This window comes from Pan paniscus, chromosome 18, assembly GCF_029289425.2.
Source record: "Pan paniscus chromosome 18, NHGRI_mPanPan1-v2.0_pri, whole genome shotgun sequence".
Taxonomy (NCBI): domain Eukaryota; kingdom Metazoa; phylum Chordata; class Mammalia; order Primates; family Hominidae; genus Pan; species Pan paniscus.
Window position 1 is genome coordinate 94,488,959 of NC_073267.2, and position 23,653 is coordinate 94,512,611.

The window sequence follows — 23,653 nt, forward strand, 5'->3', positions numbered from 1 at the left end:
CTTACCTGGGAGCCTCTGAACTTTGGCCCTAGGGCCATTCCTGCACTGGCCATTGTACTGCAGTGAACAGACTTTGGGAAGTGCTGCACCAGAATGTCTTTTTGTTCTTTTGTTCTGCCCTCAGGTAGCAGTTTGTCTCTCTGCTTGCCTTACCCCTTTTCTTCCTAAACCTTTTTTTTTTTTTTTTTGAGACAGAGTCTTGTGCTGTTGCCCAGGCTGGAGTGCAGTGGCACTATCTCGGCTCACTGCAAGCTCCGCCTCCCGGGTTCACGCCATTCTCCTGCCTCAGCCTCCTGAGTAGCTGGGACTACAGGCACCCACGCCCATGCCCGGCTAATTTTTTGTATTTTTTAGTAGAGACAGGGTTTGTTTTTGTTTTGTTTTGTTTTGTTTTTTGAGACAAAGTCTTGCTCTATTGCCCAGGCTGGAGTGCAGTGGCGCGATCTCGGCTCACTGCAACCTCCATCCCCCAGGTTCAAACGATTCTCCTGCCTTAGCCTCCCAAGTAGCTGGGATTACAGGTGCCTGCCACCACGCCCAGCTGATTTTTTGTATTTTTAGTAGAGATGGGGTTTCACCATGTTGGCCAGACTGGTCTAGAACTCCTGACCTCAAGTGATTCACCCACCTCAGCCTCCCTAATTGCTGGGATTACAGGCATGAGCCACCATGCCCGGCCCCTTCCTAAACTTTCTTACACCCAATGTGTCCATTGGAAGCATTTCCAACTCTTAAATAAATGTTATGGAATAGCTAGGAAGAAGAAAAATTTAAGTTATTTTTGAGATAACCTTTCAGCTTTTTACAAAGAGGTCAGACAGTTCCCATTCTGCTTTCTGTCTGCCAAACAAGGAATGTGACTTCTAGCTGTTAATGTAGTTAATTAAGGCACTGTGTTAAAAAGGGAGCCGCAGTCACCAGGCTTTTTGTTTATAGTGTGCTTTCCTCTGCTCTCCGACCATGGACCTGGTCCCAGCCTCTACTGGCTGTGTTGCAATGTAGTGATCGTGAATAAGAGGTGCAGTCAGGAAGAGTCATCTTTGCTAGTGCACAAACAAAAGTGTCTGTGGTCTGGATGGTCAGTCACTGACATCCTGTGGAAAGAAGGATGTATCATAAGCATTTTATTGTAGCCGATTTACATGTCCATTGGAGTTCATTTTTATTCCTTTTGGCTTCATTTTCGGATCTGTTTAATAGTGATAAATATTTGAAAGCATTTCTATTGTGTTTTTTTCGTTAAATGAAGATGATTTAGATTGCACTGACTCTTCATGTATGTTATTCTGCTAGAAGTAACGGTATGCAAAGTTGTATGGATTAAGAGTTTTAATGAATTGTTGCCTTAATTAAATGGTAAGTGTTGGTTTTAACATTTTGTTGAATTAAAATTTGTTTTCTGATTCCTTGTGCAGCTTCCTCCATACAGTGGAACAGTTCTGTGTGGCACACAGGCTGTGGATAAACTACCCGATGGTAAGCTAGTTCTCTCCTTATTTCCCTGAAGGGAATTTGGCCATACGTTCTGGGTGGGCAGGCTACCTGTAAACATTGTTTCCCATTTGAATAAACATTTCTTTGCAGCTTGAAGTTTTTGCTGTAAACTGCAATGTATTTAATCGCTGAATCACTTTGACTAGTGAATTGGTTTTAAAGCGTATCCTGTGCTTCGGAGTGCCAGCCATGTAATACTTAGTTTAGGAAATGGTTGTTGAGTTCTTTTTTTCCTAACAGCTCTGAGTGCAACAGGTATGTTACTGTTCATCAGCACATGCTGGAGTTGAAGCGAACTTTGGGTCTTGTTGCTAAGCAGCCTGCTGGCTCCAGCGCCAGCTAGCTTCTGAGCCTGTGTTCTTTGTAAACTAAGGGGCAGCTGGCATCTATTGTTCTTGCAGTTCACATTCATGTCCTGGTCTGTCGCTGACTCTTGGGAACTCAGGTCACCTCTTCACCTCCTGGTCTGTTACTTTTTTGGGTCTCCATCACAGCCACTAAGCTGATTGCCAGAGATGGTGCTTATGGAGATGCAGTGATTTTGTATTGCTTAAGTACCCAGCGTTGGAATACCAACAAGGTTGTTTAATTATTGATTGCAGGCTGCCCTTGCACAATTCAAACTTGTCTAGATCATTTTTCAATCTGAATCACTGTAAAGGCCCTTACTGGCCTCCAGGAAACTGCTGCCAAACTTTTTCTTTGAGAGTTAGAGGTTTGGATTCCCTGTTCAGTTAGCATGGTCAGACTTATGAAAGGGGTTTTAATTACAATTTAGCCTTCAATAGAAACCTTGAAAAGACTAACCAAACGTTTTATCTCCAGTAACATCAGGGAGTGATTGTATCTAAAATTTTAGATTTATAAGAAATGGGAGACCATAAGGGAAAGAGCAGATCTAACAATAGCTTAGGACAAGTAATAAAATGAATGAAGCTTGAGGGACCGGGAAGCCGGGCTGCTCAGCCTCCTGAGCCACCTTTTAATTGGCTGCTGTCAACCTCTCAGGCTTCTGAGTCAGTGGGACTTCCTCTGTCACTGTGTGCTTTGCACGTAGTGAGCATGCTGCTCATGTTGAACCAGTGCTTACAAATGCACCATGATTTTCCCATGCGCATCACTTCTTTGAGTTCACCCTCCTCCCTGTGCATTGGGCACCACCAGCTCCCCCAGCCTCTGGAGTTCTGCTTCCCCCTCCCTCCTTCCAGCCTGCCTGCCCTTTTCAGTGACTGCTTCTTGGCCCTTTTTCTCCATTCTTTACTCTCTTCCCTCTAAGTCCTGCCTTTTTTCTGCCAAAAACACGACTGGAATCTTGCCACCAGTTTGCACAGTTAGTGACAGGCCTGCTTTTCTCTGCAGCCTTTCTGGGTATCTTGTGTTTCCATGACATTAGTTTCTCTTCCAGGGCCTGTTCGACTGTACAGAGCCTGTGGGCACTGTCATGGACCTGCCTCCCTTTCCAGCCTGCTCAGCTGCTGATGGCAGGATCCATTTCTCTATGTCTGTCACTGCCCCTGTAGTATCTGGAATGTTGTAAGCCCTCAGTACATTTGTTGGATGAATGGTTTAGGATGCTTTATTCTGCTCCCTCCCACCACCTCCAGCTGCAGCAAGCCCTTTGCAGAGGCACCTCATCGTGGCTTCCCTTTTACATCTCGGCCTTTTCTATTTTTGTGTTTTTTAAATTTTTTTATATTTTAATTTTTGTAGGTACATAGTAGGTGTATATATGTATGGGGTACATGAGATATTTTCATACAGGCATACAACAAGTAATAATCGCATCAAGGTGAATGGTTGTCCTTCACCTCAAGCACTGCCTGTTTTAGATGTTCCTAAAGCTTGAGATACCACTCCTTCACCCTGCCCTTAGCAATTCAGTGATCCATCAAGTTCCACTGACCTCTCTAGTTTCTGATAGAAGTTGATCACTGTTTCCTCCATCCAGAAGAATCCTTTTTCTAAAGCTAGTCACAGCCTTCTCTCCCTTCCCTCCATGTTTTCATTCTCAGTTGTTTGTATTTGTCTCCCTAATAAATGTGAACTCTCTGAGCAGGGCCCTTGTGTTACTAATCTCTGTATATTTCCCTCCCTCGCCCCCTGCCTTGTAGTCCAGGCCTCTCTACTGCATGTACTGCAGTGAGCAGCCTTGGAGAAATGCTGTGTTAGGATTCATGGTTTTATGAGCCTCTGCCTGCATTACCTGAGTATCGAGTTTCCATCTTCCTAATGTATTGATTGGGTTGTTGAAGCCAAGCGTGCAGGCCGTCCTGCACTTCGTCTGCCTGGCAGATTGGGCTCTGAGCTCTCTGCCATGCGGTGCAAGGCACGTGCGTCCATTGTGAGTGTTCCTCCATAAGAAGAGGAACTGTGCTGGCTAGGAATCTGCCTTCTAGTGAGATGATCAAACATGGTATTGAGTAAATGTTTGATACTAACTATAACATACTGAAATGGTTCTGTTCACGTTACATCACATTCTAGAATGTTTTATGTTCTGATAAGATTGAGAATTGAGATGTGGACAGCACATCTGTGTCTTAGAAATAATCAGTCTTGCATAAGCTGAATGACACAACACGTTCTAGTTTCGAATGTGATTTCACAGCCTTCAAAGGGCAGGCTCCACATGGAGCCTTCTGCCCCAGGCACACCCGTTTCAATCCGGGGAGCCTTGACGGCCCCAGAACATCAGGGAATAGGGGATGTCTGGAACCAAAATGAACAGCCAGCCCCTACATATGATAATAAATTCATTTCCCCTTGATAATTCTTTTCAAAGTAAGGAAACAAAAAATAAATAGTAGCCAAAGGAATTAGATGGTCGTGACTTTATGCATAAACTTGCTGTTAGGTGTAATCGTCATCAGTGTTCTTTTCTAGGAACTTTCTGTTGTTGGGGCAGGATTGTGCTGCCACCACCCCTCACCCTCCACAGTGGGGGGGCTGTGATTCTAAAGCATACGAAGATTCGGGAGGCTGTGAAGCTCCAGCCTCCTGCACACTCACTTGCACGTAACTGGCCCCTCTCAGCGTCTGTATTTTTTCTTCTACAAAAAGACTTCTAGGGGTCCTTTCAAGGTAAAATATATTCATTTCTCCACAGTAGAACACCGTTCTTTGGGTATTAGTTTCTTTTCTTGAGATAGATGCCTTGAAAAAAAAAATTGGCCCCTTAATGCTAGCCTGGAAGAAATCTTCATGCATTAAAGATGAAATATAAGGCATGTGTCCTTCCCTTAACTTCAAAATGTGTAACTTTTTATCAAATATAAGGTGACATTGATGCTTGATTTCTGTTGAAAGACACAACTGATTCTAAAACTTAACCTGATTTCAGAGATGTAAACTATAAAAATACATCTGTCTTAGCATGAATGAATTATGTGGATTGTGGTTAACTGGGAAGGAAGTATTGAAGGCTTCCCAAGAGATATTTAAAAGTTCACAATTCCAACTTTTTCTTTTGGTATTTTTGGAAGGCTTTACCACCCATGGAGTTAATCCAGTGTGAATTTATTTAGAGGACGTTTGCATGTGTTCATGTCAGGGCCATTTTTCAGACTTAATTGAAGGTTACCAGCGGAGGAGACCAAGAGATAGAGAATTCAGAAGAGTGCTCTGAAGTGCGCTTTTATATATAGGATTCTTTGTTGTTGTTGTTGTTGTTGTTGTTGAATCTTTTTTTGACATCTTTTTTTTTGTTGTTTTTAAATTTATGCTTTCTTATTTCTCCTATCCAGTATGTATAGGATTCTTTGCGTAGTTCATGTTTTTGGAATTAATCAAATGACGTTAACTAGAGAAGCTGATTTAACCATGTTTTAAGTCCCTAAGTTAGTTGTCATGATCTTTTAAAATTTAAGTTGTCCAAAATACATATTCCTTTATCTCAGGCATAAGGCAGCTATAAGAAAGTCAGATTCCATTGGGGGGTATTTTTAAACTGGCAAAATATTACTTGCTTTTTATTACAAATTTATTTTAATTTCTACCTTCTGAAAGCCTTCCTTAGCTAGAAAGATAAGTACAGGCTTCTGCTTTTCATGTCCCCAAATTAAATAATAATTTTATAGTTGTTTCATTTTCCGCAAATTGTTCAGCGTAAGTAAAGGATGTAATAGATTTGTTGATTAGGAAGAGAATTTAAGGTTTTTATTTTCAAAGAGAAAGTGAGTAATTACTGGTACTTAGAGTTTGTAGAACTGTGTTCTTAACTAATAGTTTTCTTTCTAAACAGGACAAGAATATCAGAGAATTGAGTTTGGTGTCGGTGAAGTCATTGGACCCAGTGACACTTCGCCGAGAACCCCCAGCTACAGTATTTCAAGCACACTGAACCCTCAGGCCCCTGAATTTATTCTCGGTTGTACAGCTTCCAAAATAACCCCTGATGGTATCACTAAAGAAGCAAGCTATGGCTCCATCGACTGCCAGTACCCAGGCTCTGCCCTCGCTTTGGATGGAAGTTCTAATGTGGAGGCGGAAGTTTTGGAAAATGATGGTGTCTCAGGTGGTCTTGGACAAAGGGAGCGTAAAAAGAAGAAAAAGCGGCCACCTGGATATTACAGCTATTTGAAAGATGGTGGCGATGATAGTATCTCCACAGAAGCCCTGGTCAATGGCCATGCCAATTCAGCAGTCCCGAACAGTGTCAGTGCAGAGGATGCAGAATTTATGGGTGACATGCCCCCGTCAGTTACGCCCAGGACTTGTAACAGCCCCCAGAACTCCACGGACTCTGTCAGTGACATTGTGCCTGACAGTCCTTTCCCCGGAGCACTCGGCAGTGACACCAGGACTGCAGGGCAGCCGGAGGGGGGCCCCGGGGCTGATTTTGGTCAGTCCTGCTTCCCTGCAGAGGCTGGCAGAGACACCCTGTCAAGGACAGCTGGGGCTCAGCCCTGCGTTGGTACCGATACTACTGAAAACCTTGGAGTTGCTAATGGTCAAATACTTGAATCCTCGGGTGAGGGCACAGCTACCAACGGGGTGGAGTTGCACACCACGGAAAGCATAGACTTGGACCCAACCAAACCCGAGAGTGCATCACCTCCTGCTGACGGCACGGGCTCTGCATCAGGCATCCTTCCTGTCAGCCAGCCCAAGTCCTGGGCCAGTCTCTTTCACGATTCTAAGCCCTCTTCCTCCTCGCCGGTGGCCTATGTGGAAACTAAGTATTCCCCTCCCGCCATATCTCCCCTGGTTTCTGAAAAGCAGGTTGAAGTCAAAGAAGGGCTTGTTCCGGTTTCAGAGGATCCTGTAGCCATAAAGATTGCAGGTATAGTTGAAAAGATACAGATCTAGAGTGAAGATGGGAGCAGACCTCACCAACTGGGCTTATAGACTGTGGTGGTACCCATAACAATGGCAGATTACCTGTGTGTTAATAGCGATGTCTGAAGAATGCCTATGTCTTAAATGTTCTCTAAAAGTAAGACAATATAGAAACAAATGGGAGGAGAGGGTTGTCGTAACTTTATGTTAAGTGAAAGATCCATGTCTGTTAGCAGTTCTTTTCTGTTGACAAGTTACATTTCCATTTCTTGCCTTTTGTTCAAGTAATTCTGCTCCATGGTGTGAATGTATAATGGACTTTTTCTGTGATATACCTTTGGTATGATAATCCTGATTTGTACTCACTGTGTGCTCCTTTTTTTATTTCTTAAGATACAAGAAATCATTTTGTGAAATAACATGTTTTTTTTTTTTTGGATTGAGTAAATGGATTTTATTCAGAATTTTGATACACCAAGGTCAGCTCTTGAAAGGAAGAGAAAAATGTTAAGGGTTCAGCCCAAAGTTAATGTTTTATTTTAGAGTGCTAAGGCTCCAAAGTAGAAACAATTCACAATAAAAATAGAAAGCTGCATAATTCACAGATTGTTTTGAAAAAGTTACAGTAGGAAGTCAGAAATGCAGCAGGGTATGAAAGAGGTATGTGTCCTCACATAGCCACGTGTTGCTTAACGGTGGATATGTGTTCCGGGATGTGCGTGTTAACATCAGAGAGTACTACACAAATACAGGTGGTAGGGCCTTAGGCTGGTGGTGCAGCCTCTTACTCCCGGGCTGCAAACCTGTCCAGCGTGTTACTACTGAATACTGTAGGCAGTTGTAACACAGTGCTAAGTATTTGTGTGCCTGAACACATTTAGACATAGAAAAAATATAGTACAGATATGGTATAAAGGATGAAAAGTGCTTCACCTGTATAGAGCACTCACCATGAATGGAGCTTGCAAGACTGGAGTGGCTCTGGATGGGTCAGTGATGAGTGCTGAGTGAATGTGAAGGCCCAGGACAGTACTGAGCAAAGCCGAGTTTTATAAACAGTCAACACTTAGGCTGTACTACGTTGATTTACAAATTTTTCCTCAATAAGAAATTAACCTTAACTTACTGTAACTTTTTTACGTTTTATTTTACTTTTAAATTAAAAATTCTAAACTTTTTGACTCTTTCGTAAGAACACTTAGCTTAAAACACACACTACAGCTATACAAAAATATTTTCTTCCTTTACTTTCCTATAAGCTCTTTTATATTAAAAATTGTTTTTAACTTTTTAAACGTAAAAACTAAGACACAAACATTAGCCTGGGCCTGCATAGGGTCAGGAGCATCACGACGCCACTAGGCAGCAGGACATTTCAGTTCCACTAGAATCTTGTGGGACCATCATATGTGTGGCTCATTGTTGACCGAAATGTTACGCCGCGCGTGACTGTACATACCTAAGAAGCAGAAGCTGTGTCGTCAGGTTGGATTCCACCAAGCCTGGTGACCAGATCTTCAGATTCTCACCCTAGTAGCCAAGTTAAAATCAGCTGTTTGGTTTAGGCTTTCTGTAATACTTTCTGATGTCACCTTTTGGAACACCTGACACCCTTCATTACCAGGATGTAGCAGCAAGCTGCCAAATGCACACCCTTCTATGGATGGTCAGAATTGTGTAAAAAATAAAACACATTCTTTGGGTGGCAATAGGATGATAGCAAGCAATGTATATGTATTTTTAAGAGTATTTTATTCCTTATACAAAATACGTTATCTCAGGTACTCTTGTTGTTCTGAAGTTCTCTTAAATGAGGAAATGATAGGCCAGACATCGTTATTTTGGGCTTCATATATATTTTTTAAAGCCAGGTGATTTTTTTTTTTTTTTTTTTTTTTTTTGAGATGCAGTCTCATTCTGTTGCTCAGGCTGTAGTGCAGGAGGCACGATCTTGGCTCACTACAACCTCCGCCTCCTGGGTTCAAGTGATTCTCCTGCCTCGGCCTCCCAAGTAGCTGGGATTACAGGCACATGCCACAACGTCTGGCTATCTTTTTTTGTATTTTTAGTTGAAATGGGGTTTCACCATGCTGGCCAGGCTGGCCTCAAACTCCTGACCTCAAGTGATCTGCTCGCTTCAGCCTCCCAAAGTGTTGGGATTCCAGGCGTGGGCCACCGCACTCAGGCCAGGCGATTTCTTGAACACAGCTTTCAGAATGTATTTATTGCAAGGACTGATACTGTAGATGAATGACAAGGTCAGGAGATCGAGACCATCCTGGCTAACACGGTGAAACCCTGTCTCTACTAAAAAAAACCTAAAAATTAGCCAGGCGTGGTGGCGGGCGCCTGTAGTCCCAGCTACTCAGGAGGCTGAGGCAGGAGAATGGCGTGAACCTGGGAGGCGGAGCTTGCAGTGAGCCGAGATGGCGCCAGTGCACTCCAGCCTGGGCGACAGAGCGAGACTCCATCTCAAAAAAAAAAAAAAAAAAAGATAGATTGTGTAAGCCTTTATATAGATTACTAAGTTAAAAGTTTATTTTTAACCTATAATGAGAAATGCACGGTGGGGTGCTGTTAAAAATGTGCATTCTAAGTTCGAAGTCATGAGAATTTTATTTTAGTTTCTTTATTTTTGAGACGGGGTCTCACTCTGTCGCCCAGGCTGGAATGCAGTGGCGCAATCTCGGCTCACTGCAACCTTCTCCTCCTGGGTTCAGGCAGTTCTCCTGCCTCAGCCTCCCTAGTAGCTGGGACTACAGGTGCCTGGCACCATGCCCAGCTAATTTTTGTATTTTTAGTAGAGACCGAGTTTCACCATGTTGGCCAGGCTGGTCTTGAACTCCTGACCTCAAGTGATCCTCCTGCCTCAGCCTCTCAAAGTGCTGAGATTACAGGCGTGAGCCACTGCGCCCAGCTGAGAATATTATAGTTTCGTTTCTAAAATTGCTCCACAAAGGAAAACCTCCCATCCTAGGGAGATTTTCTCTATCTTTATTTAAAATAAGCAAGAAAAGCTTCATTTAAAATGTTTTAGAACATTCTACTTAGTCATATGACTTTAAATATAGTTTGATAAATAGTTTGTTATGTTCTGTATATGTTAAAGTCTAATTGAAGTAGCTTTGTCAAACACTGAAAGTAAGGGCCTCTTAATGACTGGTAGTAGAGGAAAGCCTTGCCACACACAGTCCACGTAATTATTTTTGTGTGGACATAGTGTAAACCCCTACCAAACAGATTATTTTTTTAATCCTATTTGGTTAGGTCAGTTATGAAGATGTTTTAATTTTCTGAGCAAAAGTGTAGTTTCTTTAAAAATATATAATTCTTTTCAGCCTGTTTGTTGAGGCTTCGATAGACAGAACGTAGTTGTTGACAGTTTCAGGAGTCTCGTGAGATAGTACAGCAATACAGTCACATTGAATAACCCTTGGGATCATATAGGGCTTAGGGAGAATGGCATTGTTTGAAATTTTTTTTGTTGTTTTATTCTCCTACTTAGGGATTTACTTTATAAAAGTGGTAAAATATACTCAGTTTGTTACAAGTCAGATCCACTACCACAAATTCCCTTTAGTGGGCACACTTTTAAGTGTAGGCCCACTTATTTTAAGCAGCGTTTAACTGAGTGAAAGTCTAGTTTCATTAAAAGATCTGTTGATGTGGGTTATAATAGAGTTTGACTTGCATTAGTATCTAACTGTTTCTACTGAGACAGTGGTATTTGTGTTATTAACTTTTGGGAAAGAGGGAGTAGGGAATGATTTAGACATTAAATGTATTCCTTTCTGCCAGGCATGATAGTGTGGAGATTGAGGCTTGAGGCTCGATCACTTGAGCCTGGCAGTTCGAGGCCAGCCTGGGCAACATACTGAGACCCCATCTTAAAAAAAAAAAAAAAAAAATTATACACACACAAAATGCTTAGAATAATTTGTGTATTTTTTATCTCAAGTTTGTTTCAAATACATTTCTGGACTATTTCCCCTATTGTTAAGTCTGCTTAATAAATGCCAACTAGTTTTTATGCCATCAGAAGTGAAATTAAGAAGGCAGATGGACTAAAAGAATCACGTATAAGGGATTTTGAAGTGAAATACATTAAACTCTTGATTACTCTTAAACTATCCACTTTAACGGGTTCTACTTGGACCTTCTTGGTGGCAAGGCCATCTCCTCGGTGTAGGTTATGTGTCAACATTTTGTTCCATTGGCTGTTTTTCATGTGTAAACTGTTATTTGAAAGGAGAAGGACACGCCAGGGGAGAGCGTGTGAACTGAACACTCAGTGACTTCCTTTGGCCCCAAGGGAAGGATGAATCTAAACACAAAAGCCCTGTCTTGCCGAGGCTTGGAGAGGGATCTGTGTTTCAGTGACTGGTCTGAGAGGAGATGGTTGCCATTTTTCAGTAGGAGTCAACAAAAGGAAACTTAATACAGCCCGGCACAGTGGCTCACGCCTGTAATCCCAGCACTTTCGGAGGTTGAGGTGGGCCAATCACTTGAGGCCAGGAGTTCAAGTCCAGCCTGGCCAACATAGGGAAATCCCATCTTTACTAAAAATAAAAAAATTAGATGGGCGTGGTGGCTCATGGCTGTAATCCTAGCTACTGAGGAGGCTGTGTCAGGAGAATAGCTTGAACCGGGGAGGTGGAGGTTCAGTGAGCCCAGATCGTGCCACTGCACTCCAGCCTGGGCCACAGAGTGAGACTGTCTCAAAAAAAAAAAAAAAACCCAAAACTTAATAGCTTGTGTTTGAAAGTAGTTGCAAAACGCTACACCCTTGTTAAGAGTGAGTATGGCAGACACGTGGGGAGCGCCTTTGCTGCTGCTTCCCTCATTAGCACAGATACTTTGGAGTTGACGAACATGTGACGTTTGAAATTGAACGTATGCTTTCAGTGAACATTGTACTTTTCCTGGGTCTTTACTAAGGAACATTCCTCATATACTAGACGAAATTGTATCAGATGCTTTCACATCACAAATAGAGCCATTTTGTATTTGATGTTTTGCTTTCAAAATTATGCAACAGTATATTTTGTTTTAACAGAATATAAATAATGCTGGGTAAGAAGAGTGGCCAACTGCCCGATAAGTTAAAATTCCAGTGAGAGAGAACTAGGAAAACTGAGCTCTTGAACAGCTCTGAAAACATTGCGTTGAGGTATCTAGCAATGTCATTTATTATGAATTGTTAGTCAAAACCTGTTTATATGATTTTTCACAGTGGTTTTATACCTAAAAGGCATTGGATCAAGAAACAAAGTTATTACAATTTGGGTCTTCTCTAATGAATTACCCTGTCTGTGTTTATTTAAGTGTAAATGAACATACAGTTATGTGCTGCTTTAATGATGTTTCAGTCAACAACAGACCGCATGTACGACAGTGGTCCCATAAGATTATAATGGAGCTAAACAATTTCTAGTGAGCAGTGAGTTGTGTTACAGTTGCCTACGGTATTCAGTACACAACATGCTGTACGTGTTTGTAGCTTAGGAGCAATAGGCTCTAGCATATGGCCCAGGTGTGTAGTTGGCTATACCATCTAGGCATGTGATCCCACAATGACAAAATTGCCTAATGCCACATTTCTCAGAACATATCCCCATCATTAAGCATGGCTGTGTATCCTAAAACTGATCTTTATTTTGGCAGTTTATAAATCATGCATATATTTCCCCCCCCTCCTTGGGGGAAATGGTTTCTCAGATATTTTGCACTTCCTCTTCAAACTCTGAAGTACACAGGCAGTGGTCATGCGGCGTGATCTAAGTTAAAAAGGCATGGCACCCGTTTACTGGGATCCACCCTTGTGGATTGAGAGTTTAGTCCACATCTGATTCGATGTTTGTAGCCTCACATTTATTATACATCTTTCCACTTCAGAAACATAAGTTGATCTATAGTCAATGGGTAGTGGTACATTTTGGTCACTTTGCTGTCCTCCACCTGGTTAGATAACCAAGATAGTGTGTGTTCTTCCAAATTGATGGTAATGAGGAAAAGAAAAGCACTTGGAGAATGTTCTGGACAGTTAGAAAGATGACAGAAAAGCAGGTCAACAACACCAGAATGTCAATTACAGGCCAGTTATTGAGCCCTAAGAATCAGAGTTCTGTACCTTGCATTTTCAGGGATTTTCAATGTTAATATGACCCCTAAGTCCTAATTTTAGGAAAACAGAATTTGATGTGTAAAATATGTGTAAGAATAATCATAGCTTATGATGACATGAAAGTTTACGATGCTGGTATTGCCTTTGAGTTGATAAACGATTTCATTGGGCTGATTTGTGGCAGCCCTTGTGAGCTACCATCTACCATGTATGTCTTAAAATTTGAAAAAAGGCTATTAAGCAACTCCATTTTTCTATATGTCAGCAGATTTCATAAGAGTGAAATTTCAGTTCAGCCTTTTAATGTGAGTTATTACAAAAGTGAACTACAGGTTTCGATTTTGTGTCTTTTATGAGTCATTCTGGCATTTTGTGCTTTTTCACACACATTGTTCTAGGCAGCCCCACCAACTCCTGTGACAAAGATGGACTGGGGGAGGCCACCTTCCTAAAGTTGCTGTCTGAACAGTTAAGTAGTAAATTATAGCAACCATGATGAATTGAAAAGGCTTCTGGGGAAAGTTTGTTATTAGAGCCAACTTCTATTGTATGCCCTAAAAGAAGGTAAAATAGATACACCAATGGCAATGACTTTGGAATGCAGGTCAAGTTTCAACCTAGAAATTCCCTGCCCTCTATCCTTGGTGGCCCGCCTTCCTCATTTTTATTCTTTTAGCCTCCATAATTAGAGTGCGTATTGGACTTTAGGCTAGGAATAACATTGTAAATGAAAATGTTGATGTTGAAAGAGGAATTTAAATAGAGCGAAGAGTGATATTAGAAATTTGGAAGTGATATTAGTTCTGGCTTGTCCGTAAGACCTGACTTTTGAATGATAACAATAGGATTCATTCACTTGAACATAATTCGGTCTGGTCTTAGGAGGAATTAGAACTGCTTTTGCACCCCTGTTTTTTTCACTGCGAGGGAGAAGAGGAGCTCACGAACTTCATAAAGCGTTAGTGTCTCCTCCAGTTGATGGTTATCGAGATGAGTCAGGATGGAAGGCGTAGTGTACGTGTGACATGTTACAAAACTGGACCTTAAATGTTTCTTGAGTGTTTGGATCTTAAGAGAAAATCTTTGACAATAAGTATTTAATCTTCATTTGTTACAATCATTCCTCTTAAAATGGAGCTTTATTTTTTAAAAACGTATTTTTTTTCTCTTAAGAAACAGGGTCTTGCTCATTCATTCAGGCTGGAGTGCTGTGGCATGATCATAGCTCACTGCAGCCTTGATCTCTCAGGTGCAGGTGGTCTTCCTGCCCCAGCTTCCTGAGTAGTTGGGACTATAGGCAGCCACCACCATGTACAGCTAATTTTTTTATTTTTCATAGCAACAGAGTCTCACTGTGTGGCCCAGGCTGATCTTGGAACTCCAGGACTCAAGTGATCTTCCTGCCACAGCCTCCCAAAGTGTTGCCTGCAATAGAACTTTATTAATACATCTTTAATATGTTTAAAACTTGTCAAGATTTTAAGGAAGTTGGGCATCCTCTTGGGATGCTGAAAGTTGTTGGTTTTCTCAAACTCTCACATAAATTCATTTGCTTTTCCCTTCTCCTTCCACCTCTATTAGCTCTTTATTTTCTAGGGGGGATTCTGATGTCTGTATTGAGCTGGCCGTCATGCCGGGAGTGGTCTGCTTATGTATTTATATGCGTGCTCATCTTTGCTATAGCTGAGCGTGGTGCAGCTCCTTACCTGTTCCAGGTGCGGAGTGATCTGCCGCACAGTGAATGAAGTGGCAGAGCCAGGGTGCGAACCCCCGTCTTCCTGGTTTGTGTGCCTGGGCCCTTGCCCTTTACTGTGCGTCTTCTCAGGAGCTGTCATTTAGACTTTCTGGACCAGGAGCTAAATGACGTTTAAAGTCTCTTGAGTCATTTCTAACAAATATGAATGGAGTCATTTGCCGTAACCAACAACTTTAATCTCCAGATGTTTAATTGATCCTGTATTACTGTCTAATGAGAACTTACTGTATACCACGCACTGTCTAGTTGGAGTAATGATTGGCCTTGCCTTCAGGGTAGTCTGAGGCATAAGATCAGAGAGGAACAGATGGCAGCTGTTTGTAGAGAGAAGTGATCATTGGCAGAGGGGTGTTGAGGGGAGAAAGCAAGGAGGGGAGGCCTCATGCAGCTAGTAGGGATGCCAGTAACAGGCTGAGGACACAGAAGGCCACCAAGTCCTGTTACCTTAGATGGGGCGGACTTTGTTGAGCAGTTGAAGTGTGAGAGTCTTGTCTTTAAGGAGCCTCCTGTCCAGAGAAGGAGGCACACAGCACTAATATCAGGTAGGTAGTGATGAGGTCAGCTACTGTGGAGACAGTGTGGAGAATCTTGAGTGCCTTCTGTCGGTCTTACTCTGAGATTAGGATTTAGGATCATTATAAGAGACTAATAACAGAATGATATGGTATTTTAGTTTATGAAAGACTTGCCACTAGATAAAATTTTTCTATAGTAACAGAATAATCATTAAGAAAAATCTAGGTTGTTCAGTGTCTCTTCTGTATTTTCGAAGTCTGAAAAGGTTTATTCTGCGTTTAATGACGTCGTACCAGAATGGCCTTTCAAAGACTGTCAAAGGCCTGAAGGAAAGCTGGTGGAGTACATTTCCTAGTACACGTCCCAAGGGCCCGTTTGTTCTGCTGTTGCAGAGGTTGTGCTCGTTCGCTTTTGTAGGTTCCTTGCAGTTATTGAACAAACCACTGGGTGGTGCTAAAAGACTTGATTTTAATACTGTGGAAGAAAAACAGTGAAACTGCTTTTTAACCTGCCTGCGCCTCAAAATAAGCAAACTGGAAGCTGGTATCGATTTAAGGGAATGGCTGATGTAGAAACTAAAGGTTTCTGTCTGACTAGTTCACGCTGTCTCACAAATAAATGCTGAGAAAAAAGTCGGTTTATAGTTGATTTATGTATCCTCTGATTGCATAGAGATTGAATGGTCAAGCCTCCAGGCCATGCAGATTATTCTGGGCCCCTAACTCAGTGAAGAACATGAAAGGAGGCCAGGCACAGTGGCTCACACCTGTAATCCCAGCACTTTGGGAGTCCAAGGCAGGCGGATTGCTTGAGGCCAGGAGTTCGAGACCAGCCTGGCCAATGTGGCAAAACCCTGTCTCTAGACTTTGTCTCAAAAAAAAAAAAAAGGAGCTGTGTTTTCAGACAGAGCTTAGTGCAGCCAGTTCTTGATGGCTGTGCACTGCTTTCCTTTTAAGAGTGGAGTTAGCCTTGTCATAAAGCATGTTTTTGAGTCTGTTCGAACGGGTCAACAACGAAGGGAATTCAGGCAGATCTTGTATGCCTGGCCCTGGTGGCTGCTTTCATTTCCTTCCAGTATCAGTGCTAAACAGGAATGAACATCTTCAAGCCCTGTCTCACCCACCTCTGGCATCTTCGCCCTAACTCTGCCCTAGAAGACCTTTCCTTCCGTATCGTCAAGAAAACTGAAGTTGCTGTTTCACTCCTTCTCCCACCCAGAAACTTTGCTGCATCTTCCTGGATCCCTGGCTCCTTGCACCCATGATCCTGTCTCCTTCCTCAGCCCGGCTTCTGGCTGAGCAGCCTGCACTTGCTGTCTTCACTCCTACACGCTGCCCCCACTCCTACACGCTGCCCCTGCGTGCTTCTCACTTCTCTACCCTTCCAGCCCTGCACTCTGGGGACCTGTGCATATGTTTGTGTGATTATCAATCTGTTGAACCTGGGAGGTCGAGGCTGCAGTGAGCCATAATCATGCCACTGCACTCCAGCCTGGGTAATAGAGCAAGATCCTGTCTCTAAAATAATAATTATGATTGGGTATGGTGGCACACATCTGTAGTCCCAGCTACTCGGGAGGCTGTGGCACAAGAATTGCTTGAGACCCAGAGGCGGAGGTTGGAGTGAGCTAGGATGATGCCACTGCATTCCAGCCTGGGCGGCAGAGTGAGACTGTCTCAAAAAAAAAAAAAAATCAGTCACTTGCTGGTCTTTTAATATACATATACTATTTACTGGTGTCATCTGGGTATCTTTTACTAACATCTCTAAAACTGAGCTCATTACCACACTAAACAAAAAATAACCTGCTCATCTGTTGTATTCCTCCTCTAGTTGGATAGCACTGCTGCCCGAGTCAGTGAGAACCTTCTAGTATCTCTGTTCTTCCTCAGCTTCCATTTGGTGGCTTCAACCCCTGACCTTCCCAGAGTTTCTGCAGCCCTTGGATTGGGCTAAGCATCCTTCCCCCACCCCCCACCCCCCCATCCCCCAACACCCCTTCAGCTTAGCCTATACAGTGTGTGTTTGGAGCCAGGGACATCACAGTTCATCCCTTCACTGGTCTGCGAGCTTGCCTAGGGCAGGACCACCTCGCATTCATCTCTGTGCCTTCCTTACCCGGTGCCTAGACAGGGCTCAGCAGGGGTTTACCCGCCTTCAGCGAAAGGCAGCGTGTTATTTAACAAAGGTTTCAGCCACACGCCATGGCTCATGCCTGTAATCCAAGCACTTTGGGAGGCCAAGGCAGGTGGATCACTTGAACTCAGGAGTTCAAGACCAGCCTGGCCAACATGGTGAAATCCTGTCTCTCCTAAAAATACAAAAATTAGCCGGGCGTGGTGGTGCACATCTGTAATCCCAGCTACATGGGAGGCTGAGGCAGGAAAATCACTTGAACCCAGGACACAGAGGTTGTAGTGAGCCAAGATCGCACCACTGCACTCCAGCCTGGGTGACAGAGCAAGACTTGTCTCAAAAAAACAAAGGTTTCTATGTTAGAAAGATAGCAGGTTTTGAGTCTTAAGGTTAGGTTTTAAAAAAAAAAGTCATTTGATATAAAAATACTGTGGCAAAGACTTGTTGGAATCATGCTGGAGTTTTTATTTGAGACACTATGCCTTTACGTCATTGATGGTTATTTGAAAATGCACCTTTTTAACACTGCAATGACATTAGTTGCTGTTCTGTGGCACACACTAGAAATGATAGACTGTTGTGATGATATGATTTAAAGACAAATGTAAAAATCCACTGTCAATAGACTTTAAGCCTGTGGGGAAAAGTAAGTATCTGAAACCTTGGAATAAAACGGATTTTTAAGTGAAGCCCCTTATATATTGAGGAAAGGGCTCAACCTCTTGAGTCAGGTAGAGCCAGGTTCACAGGTCATTTCAGCTGTTATGTGACCTCAGTTTTCTCATCTGTAAAATGGGGTTGGTAACTATCTCTGACAGTAGGGTTATGATAATTATGAATAATATACACAAAGCTTCTAGCACAGTGTCCCTCGCATGACAGGTGCTGTCTCTGCTGGGTGTCATCACATGCAGGCTTGGGGTTCAGTTCGTAACTGATCCATTATTCATTTATTTCCAGGCCCAGTTCTGTATTCCATATTAAGAGAGAGAGGAGCTTTGCAAACTTAGTCTAATTGAACAGATTCCACAGAATCTGTAATGTTTTACTTCCTACAGAAGAAGAGCTATGCAGAAATTATTCCCTACGCTTCTTCAGTTAGAAGGAAGAGGACATTTATTCATAGAAAGGAGGGAATGAGAGGGGGGTGTGTGTGTGTGTGTGTGTTTTGAATTTTGTAAATTAATTTCTTCATTTGATTAGTGCCGAAGTCTGGGATCTGCCAGTACAATGTAGTTTAGAAAAGAAAAGCTTATTTTTGAGCGATGCCTTAGATGGATGCTACTATCAAATGTATGTATGCCATTTTGGTTTTTCTTTCCTATATACAATTTGTTCATTTATTATACTTTATTTTTAAATGAATTTTTGATTTTTGTTGGTACATAGTAGGTGTATCTATCTGTGGGTTATCTGATTAGTATACAATTTAAAAGTAAAGGAGACAGTGTGGATTGGCTGCAGATTATGGAGTTGAGGCCCTGCCTATGCTACCTGGCTGCTGTGTGATCACAGGTAAGTTAGTCAGTCTTTGGGAGCCTCATTTTCCTTATTGGTGAAAGGGTCAAAGTGGTGGTACTCCTAGATTACTAAGGATTCAGTCCAGCCAATTAACATTTGTAAATTGTAAAGAACGTGCTAAGTGTAGAAGGGTTTATAAATTGTAGCCATCGCCATTAGAAGATTCATAGTGGGACAGAGGGAGACCTTGTCTTGTTTTCAAGCATTTCTGATGGTTAATTCTATAAAGATGGCATTCACAGCTGTTTTAATACAGAAAAAGAGTGATGTCCACTCAGGGTGAACCTGAGGCTGAGCAGCGTGTTTGTAAATGGAATAAGGGAATTACAGTGTATAAAACAGTTGCTAAATTGGATTTCTAGTGGACAGTTTAATTCGTAGGAGACCGCTGTCTCTGAAAGGAGTATTTTTACTCACTGAACAGCCATTGAACGCACACAGTGATGTGTAGGGTCAGCATTAGATGCTGGGGATGCAGAGAGGAACGAGATGTGGGTTCTGCAAGATATCTTTCTATCTAGTGTCTGAGGCGCCTTGCTGCTGATGAGACACACCTGGCTAATGGTGTTTAAGGAAGAAAGGCTGTATCTCTCAAATCTATTCTCTAATAATGATACTGTGTTAACATTTTTTTGTTTCTCATTAAAATAGGTAGTTCTTGTGTTCCCTAATTCTGTTCCCCCAGGAAGATTAAATGTTGCTATTTGAGGGAAAAGATTAGTTTCAAAAATGTTCTAATTAAATAATGTACTTGATGTTGAACTGAATGAAGCCTTAACAGTATGCATTTTCTTTGGCTGTGTGTTTTACTGAAGGGATTTTAAATGCTGTCCCAGAGTAGAGCGTATGAGATGATTTGAATGTTCTTCACTGGATGTCATTAATTTCTGAAATATGCTTCTTCACTCTTTCAGAGTTGCTGGAGAATGTAACCCTAATCCATAAACCAGTGTCGTTGCAACCTCGTGGGCTGATCAATAAAGGGAACTGGTGCTACATTAATGCTGTATCCTTCCTGGACGCCGTCCGCAAGGCCAGCTTGTTGCAGCTGTCCCTCCTTTGGGTGCATGTGACTTAGTTCAGCTTCCATGGGCCATCTAGCCCTCCATTTGAATCCCTAAGTCTGGTTTATTACTTGGTCTGCCTACCTTGCTTATAAACAGGGTTATTCCTGACCCCAGTCCGTCTCCCTCTGAAAGAGAGGATATGTTGGCACGTGAATGAGGGCTGCAGACAAGCTGACTCTCATTAGAATGGTCACAAATAATAGGGCAGAGCAACCACTTACAACTGGAACTTTGGTTTTAACTGATTGAACTGTCTTGGTTAGGTCAAGTTCTTGAATACAAACGACTGACTGCTTCGTAGATCCTTATATGGACATCACAGGACACTTACCCTAGTAACTATTTGGTTTATTCCTTTTCGTGGTGACATATCTAAGTAGTTCAACGTCCTTAGCTTCCTTGTGTTTTTATAAACATTCTTGTGCTTCGTATGCCTTTAGGAAATGTGGTGTGTCTGTTCATTTCCTTTACGCTTCCTTACTGCCACTACGTAGACACTGCAGGCATTGGTTGCTTGCCCGCCGATGTACCACCTGATGAAGTTCATTCCTCTGTATTCCAAAGTGCAAAGGCCTTGTACGTCAACACCCATGATAGACAGCTTGTAAGTAAGGTGGTGAAAGATGTGTTAAGTGATGGGGTTTTTCCCGTCTGATAATTAGAATTGAAATAGTTTAGTAAAGCTCTTGATTTCCTGCAAATGAGTCCTATAATTCTGTCTTTTTAAAAAAATAGACTGTTGGCGATTTTATATGGAAGTTAACTAGAAATGGAATTGGAGCATTGATGATCTGTGTTCTTTAGATTCAGTAGAAAATATTTTAGCGTTTACCAGCATATATCACTTGAAATAGACCAAAAATGCATATAGAAAAGACTTGAGTTCACTAGCTGTTACAGCATTGGTTACCTAAAATGTACTATACTCGTATAGCTGATATTCTACTTAGCCATCAAAGCTCTTTAGTAAAAATATACATTGTTTAAAACTGCACTATTTAACATTTTTTCCCCATGTTTAGTGTTCGGCTAATGAATGAGTTCACTAATATGCCAGTACCTCCAAAACCCCGACAAGGTTAGTAAAAATGAGTTTTGTTGATGCTATTACATATTGGGAGTTATGGAGACAGGTGACTTAAATTTGGTAAATTCAGTCTTGTTGGGAAGATAATGTCTTTACACCTATGCCAGTCTCAACATTCAGCCAGGTGGGAGGTGGGGGAGTTTTGATGATGTTGCTTTTTTCATCATTTATGAGTTCATTGTAGTTAGGAAAACCTGTGTCCTCTTTCCATTGCAGCTCTTGGAGATAAAATCATGAGGGATATTCGCCCTGGAGCTGCCTTTGAGCCCACATATATTTACAGACTCCTGACAGTTAACAAGTCAAGCCTGTCTGAAAAGGTTTGAGACTTCTCTGTTGTCACTAGTATCAAGTGTTGCCTTTTGTTCCAGTGTTTGTGTGGTAACTGTTGCTTATTGATATTTGCCCTCTGTCTATAGCGCTATAAGTAGATGTAGGTTTATAAGAGTCCATTGCTTGGATGATATGGTGCACCAAGCACTGCTCTCAGTACTTTACATATATTAACTTAGTTGACTCTGAATAAAGTATGATTATGTTCTCCTTGTTACGGTTAAGAGAAGTGAAGCCACTGTCTGAGGTCATGTAGCTAATGTACATGGCAGAACCCAGCTTTCAAGTCAGTTCTCTTAACCACTGCACTATATGCCACTGGGGTAGAATGGAGTGCACTGGGCCTGGAATGATGGCAGTATTCAGAAGAGCTTATGTCTTCAACATACTTACAGGCTTTAGTAGCTATTTGATGTACTTGATTCCTTTACCTAAATTTTTTTAAATCACATACTTTGTTACTAAAGGCATGAGACCAAGGGGCCAGGGAGCCCTTATAAAAGGCCCTGGGGCTGTTGAGAGTGACTTGGGCCGCCCTTAGCACCGTTAACTGGAGCATTTCTTTCCTCCCAGATTGAGTTTGTGATGAATCAGTACAAGCAGTTGAAATGATGCTTAGGGAAATGTATTCAGAGAGAAAAATAGTTGAGAAAATGCCATTTAAGTCAAGTTTACTTGAAGCTTCATTGCTTTGAAGAAGAGCGAATGTCAAGGGCATCGTAGCAGGATACCACCAGGGGTAGCATAGGGTCTTAAGCTTTTTAAATGCTTATAATGCAGCTTTTGGTATTGGCTTGGAATTTGCACTTCCCAAGTAATGGGAACATGGTGTTAGGGATGCAGAAATGGAATGAAGTGCGCCCTCTGCTCTCAGTGAGGGAATGAGTTAATGAATAGTCAACAAGAGAAGCACAAAGATACAGAGATGCCTTAGAACCCAGAGGGGCCCACCTAGCACAGGTGGAGGCAAAATAAAGTGGGTGCTCAGGAACCCCTCTTGGATCGTGCACAGAGATAATGCTATGAACAAAAGCATCTTCTAAAGGTTACATTAATAGGGGATGTGTTGGGCTCCCCAGGACCACCCTGAGGTTGGGTGATTCACTGGAAGAACTCAGAAAATGCAGAAGCTGGTATACCCGTGGCTATGGTTGATGACAGCAAAAGCATGCGGAGCAGAGTCAGGAAGGGAAAGGACAGGTGAGGCAGGGCCTAAAGGAAACTTCCAGACTCCTCTCCCAGTGGGGCCACAAGGCTACACGTAACTACTCCAGCACCAGACTGTGACCACACGTGAAATGCCGCCAACCAGGGAAGGTCATTACAGACTCCGTGTCCAGAGTTTTTACTGAGGGCTGGTCCCATAGGTACCATCTGCCTGGCTTGAACCAAAAGTCCAAACTCCCAAAACAGAAGCAAAGTGTTCAGCAGAAAGCACATTGCTTGCACAAACGGTTTAGGCAGAATCCCGTATCAGTTATTGGACTGATGGGAACCTTTCTGAAATCCAAATTCCCAGACACCAGCCAAGGGGCAACCTTGCAAGCAGGCCTTTCCAAGGAGAGCCACCCAGGCCTGCTATGAAGAGTCTTGAGCACACTTTGGCTGTGCCAGTTTTTGCCCTTTTTTGCACACCTGCAGAGCATGCACTCACGTGAACAGCTGCTGTCCACGTCTACTATTTGGAGAGGGCAAGTAAACTTTGCAGTTTACCTGGATGCTTCAAACAGAACAATTTGCAGGGCCTTGGAATAGGCAGTTGTGCTGTGAAGAATGAAATATGAACTGATGATAAGTAACAGAATCAAACACTCGTGATGTGGGATTATTAAACTCTTGGGTGACTCGTCTGTGAATGATTTTGCTGATGTATGTGTAACACAGCTAACGCTCTAAATCAGTGGAGTTTTTCCACATGTAGTTTGAGTTCTTTCCCATGTAGTTGTCCATCATCAAAGACAGACAGAAGCAGACATAGGGCTGCTTAGCTCATTGCTCGAGTGGTAACCCTTGCAGTTGAACAGTGAACTGGCCCTAGACATCTAGTTCTTCGTCTTCTATTTTGTTTACCCAAGACAGAAACTTTTTTTTAAATAACTTTTTTGTGATAAAGGTAATGTGGCCAGGTGTGGTGGCTCATGCCTGTAATCCCAGCACTTTGGGAAGCCAAGGCAGGCAGGTCACCTGAGGTCAGGAGTTTGAGACCAGCCTGGCCGACATGGTGAAACCCCGTCTCTACTAAAAATACAAGGATTAGCCAGGCATGGTGGCACACGCCTGTAGTCCCAGCTACTCGGGAGACTGAGGCAGGAGAATCGCTTGAACCTGGGAGCTGGAGGTTG

At 42.5% G+C, this 23,653-nt stretch overlaps 1 protein-coding gene across 2 annotated transcripts in view; it reads left to right on the forward strand.

The window, feature by feature from the left end:
* Positions 1 to 23,653, forward strand: part of USP10 (ubiquitin specific peptidase 10) — an 80,105-nt gene that overhangs the window by 39,261 nt on the left and 17,191 nt on the right. For both annotated transcript variants that reach the window (XM_034940842.3, XM_057300133.2), the window contains exons 3-8: positions 1,416 to 1,476; positions 5,735 to 6,775; positions 19,739 to 19,830; positions 20,386 to 20,495; positions 20,914 to 20,969; positions 21,195 to 21,298. In XM_034940842.3, coding sequence (XP_034796733.3) covers positions 1,416 to 1,476; positions 5,735 to 6,775; positions 19,739 to 19,830; positions 20,386 to 20,495; positions 20,914 to 20,969; positions 21,195 to 21,298 — 1,464 coding nt within the window. The remainder of the gene's footprint in view (positions 1 to 1,415; positions 1,477 to 5,734; positions 6,776 to 19,738; positions 19,831 to 20,385; positions 20,496 to 20,913; positions 20,970 to 21,194; positions 21,299 to 23,653) is intronic.